This window comes from Eimeria acervulina, genomic scaffold, assembly GCF_000499425.1.
Source record: "Eimeria acervulina Houghton genomic scaffold, Eah_scaff101, whole genome shotgun sequence".
NCBI lineage: Eukaryota > Apicomplexa > Conoidasida > Eucoccidiorida > Eimeriidae > Eimeria > Eimeria acervulina.
In genome coordinates, this window is record NW_013550429.1 from 55061 (window position 1) to 58730 (window position 3670).

Consider the following 3670-nt stretch of genomic DNA (forward strand, 5'->3'; position numbering starts at 1 on the left):
TTCCTGTTTCTAACAACTGTTTTGCTTTTGTTTGTTTAGGATGCGAGACGAACAAAACAAAAAGCCCCGCAATACAGAACCAGCGAAGATGCAGCAGCAACAGAGAAACATGTGCCCAAAGCAAACGGAGACAACAACTAGACCAACGGGCAAAAGCAAACGCTAAACAGCTGACACTATTTTCTGCAGACAAATAATATAAAATGAAGATAAAACACAGGCTATGCTTATATCCATAAATGAAAAGGAGTACTGTGAAGAAGAGCTAAAAAAAGGAGATCTTGGGGAGGGGCGTTCCCTCCGTTGGGTTGTGAACAGGCAGAGTTTATTCATTAAAAAACACTCATATACAAATTTCACACTCAGTATAATAAACCCTAAACCCTAAACCGCGATCAGTGGAGGGCTGCTGCCGAATAAGAAAAGTAGGGCCTGTGGGTGGGGTAGTATGTGTTGGGGTGTGTTTGGTGTTTAAATAAATAACTTTCTGCTTGAAATGTTAGTATATTTACACAGGTGAAATCAAAAGTATCTGGGAAATCTGCAGAAAGCTGTTGGGTTTGCGTGTCGGCGCTGGTGTACATACACCGCAGCAGATGATGATGATGCGCGAGTGAGTTCTGGGTGCTGTTGTTTGCTTAGTATGCATGGAAGAGGGTATAAACTTATGTATTTTTCTTTTCCTTTGTTAATTTATGTTTTAAGAGGAAAACAATTCATGAGTTTCTTTTTTCTCGCCTGTTTCCCCTCCGTGCGCCACCGCGAGTTGCGCGTCTGCTGCCGCTTTCTGCTCCCTCTTCGTTGAACAAGAACATCCATTTCTTTTGTTCTTGAGTTGAATAAGAATACCCATGGCATTTCTTTCTTCTGGGCGTGCCTCGCCCACTTCTTCCTGCATTTCTGATAATATTAATCCATCATCCCCCCCCCGAGACACCCGAAGTACCCAACCTGTTGCTCCCTCGCCTTCTCAGGAAAACCCGCAACAGCAGCAACAGCATCCGCCCCCGACGCAGCAGCCAGATTGCAACAGCAACATTTCTTTATCTCCTCCTCCTCCTTCTTCTGTTCTAGAGTTACCTTCGGCCCCCTCTGCTTCTGCTTCTGCTGCTGCTACTGCTACTGCAGCCGCTGCAGCAGACACCTCCCGCAGCACAACCCCCGCAACGACGGAGGACCAGGCCGGGGGTCCTCTCTCTGAGGCTCACACTCCGAAGACGAATTCGGGTTCAAGTTCTGCTCAGGACGCCTTTATTTTAAAGATGTCTCCCCCTCTAGGGAAAATGTTGAGTGAGGAGGTTACCAGCACTTGTGGCTGGGCCGAGGGCAGCAAGCTATCTCAAGGCACTGCAGCAAACGCGTCTGCAGCAGCACGCGATGCAGCAGCACAGAATGAGGATATATCGGAGGTTTCTTTATCCGGGAATTCTCGCCAGAGCCTGAGTATTGCATCAGGGGAGGCAGCAGAAGGCGCAGCGGGAGAAACAGCAAAGCGGCAGAGCTTGTTGGTTCCGTGTTTAGCTGTCTTTTCTAGCAACTACAACTTTGTAGTGACGTCAATTGCTTTATTTCTGATGAATCAAGATCCGGTGTATAGGCAGACACTGGAGTCTGTCGTAGGAAACGGAACCATAAAGATGCTATCTTACGCGGGCGCTATAGCAGGAATGTGTATAATGGGTCATCTAGGGGACCTTATAGGGCGTCGTTTAGCAATGATTTGCACATTATTTCTCGTTGCCTTCGGCGCCTTAGGCTCTGCTGTTTTCTCTTGGGGCTCTGCTTTATCTGTAACGATTATTTTAGGGGTATTTCGTTTTGTTTTAGGAGTTGGGTCCGGCGGAGTATATCCTTTAAGTGCAGTTACAGCTGCGGAGGGCTCGAACTCTATAAAAGAAGATGATAGATGTTTGCGAGTATCATGGGCGTATTCTATGAATGTCCCAGGCATTCTTTTTCCCTATGTCCTCGCTCTTCTATTGTGGTGGTGGAGCTCAGCTTCTGTTGAAGTTTGCTTTCGAGTATTGCTGTGCTTCGGTGCTGTTCCTGCATTTCTTGTATGGCTTCCTGCTTGGAGACTAAAAGACTCGCGGGAGTACGTACACCCGAACTTCGCCTCCAAGTTGTTGCATGTTTTCGTAAAGCGTGCATACTGGAGGCAGCTGCTAGGCACTGGGGTTTGCTGGTTATTATATGATGTTACAGCTTACGGTATTTTGCTTGTTCAGCCGGAGATAACGGAGTTAATATGGGGGAAGAAGACAGTAGTAGAAGACGTAATAAAACAGAACATCCTTCTAAATGCAATAGGCATTCCAGGGTGTTATATGGGGATCCTCGTGCTGAGACAAATGGGAGTAAAGTGGCTCCAGTTCTGGGGCTTTGTAGGCTTAGCAGGCTCTGCCTTCTTGCTTGCTGCTGCAGCCCATGCACTTGAGGGATGCGGCTGGGCCCAGCTAGCGCTGCTCGCAGTTGTCAACTTCTTCATCAATTGGGGGGCCAGCATCACCACCTTTATTCTTCCTTCTGTCGTCTTCCCGCCCTCAGTTCGTTCTACTTACGCCGGTATATCGGCGGCTATGGGTAAAGTAGGAGCTGTAGGGGGTATTTATATTATGAAGATGGCTCTAGCGAACTGGGGATTATGCCCAATGATGATTTGTGCAGGGGTGCCTTCATTGATCGCTGCAGCTCTCACATTCTTCTTCGTTAGCCCATCACCGCAATCGGCGACTGCAGCTTTAAAAGATTGCTTCGGTAGTCTTGGGGGCTGTATTCCCTTCGTTGACTGCAGAAGAAGAAGGAAAATGTAAAAATAATTCAACTATCTGCAATTTATTTCGTATTCGCGACTGTACAGGAAAATATTTCATCATCGATTCATCGCGAAACGTTGGATACCTGCACATACACCGCAGCTGCACATCCACTGCAGCTGCACATACACCGCAGCTGCAAATACAGCGCGGCTGCTGATCTCTGCTTTTTCCCTCTACGCCTGGAAAGACCTTTGCTTTCTCGAGACCACCTGCATTTCTCTCTGCTTGCCTCGTTTAGGGGCTTCTGCTGAATGTGCATGCATGCGGGAGGCGGTGTGGCGTATGCAAAGAAGAGGAAGAAAGAAGAAGAACGCTCTTGGGGTTTAAACCAATCAACAACAAACAAATGCAGCTCAGGAGGCCGTGAATATGTACTTCACTCCACACTGCCGTTATAATTTAGGTAGACGCCAATATGTTTTCATGCACGCATGCATGCATGCATGCAGAGACATTGAAATGCCTATAGAGTGATCTATCTGCTTTATTCACCTCCTTATCTATACATTTTCACAATTAGTGATATAGGACTCGCACTGTGCATCGAGTCGCCACCGGCTGAATTGCACAGCACGTGACGGAGATTTTGTTCGTTCTACCCCCATTAGTAAACGCATCCGTGCACGAGTGCATGCATTGTTGTGCGCATGCATGCATCAGCGCAAGCATGCAGCAGTGCGTCCATGCATCAGTGCATGCATGCATCAGCGCGTGCATTATTGCATGCATGCATCTGCGCATGTATTTTTGCATGCACGCATTCGTTAGCGCATGCATGCGTTCATCCTGCAAGCATTCATCAGTGCGTGCATGTAGGCTTTTTTGCGTGCATTACTGTATGCATGCATTCA

At 47.5% G+C, this 3670-nt stretch overlaps 1 protein-coding gene across 1 annotated transcript; it reads left to right on the top strand.

Annotated features, from left to right (window-relative positions):
• Window positions 1-851: 851 nt before the first annotated feature.
• EAH_00016270 (transporter, putative) lies at window positions 852-2813 on the top strand (the record flags this gene model as incomplete). Its single annotated transcript, XM_013397839.1, has 1 exon — window positions 852-2813. One exon carries the CDS (start codon window positions 852-854, stop codon window positions 2811-2813), a length of 1962 nt encoding a protein of 653 aa, XP_013253293.1.
• Window positions 2814-3670: the final 857 nt, after the last annotated feature.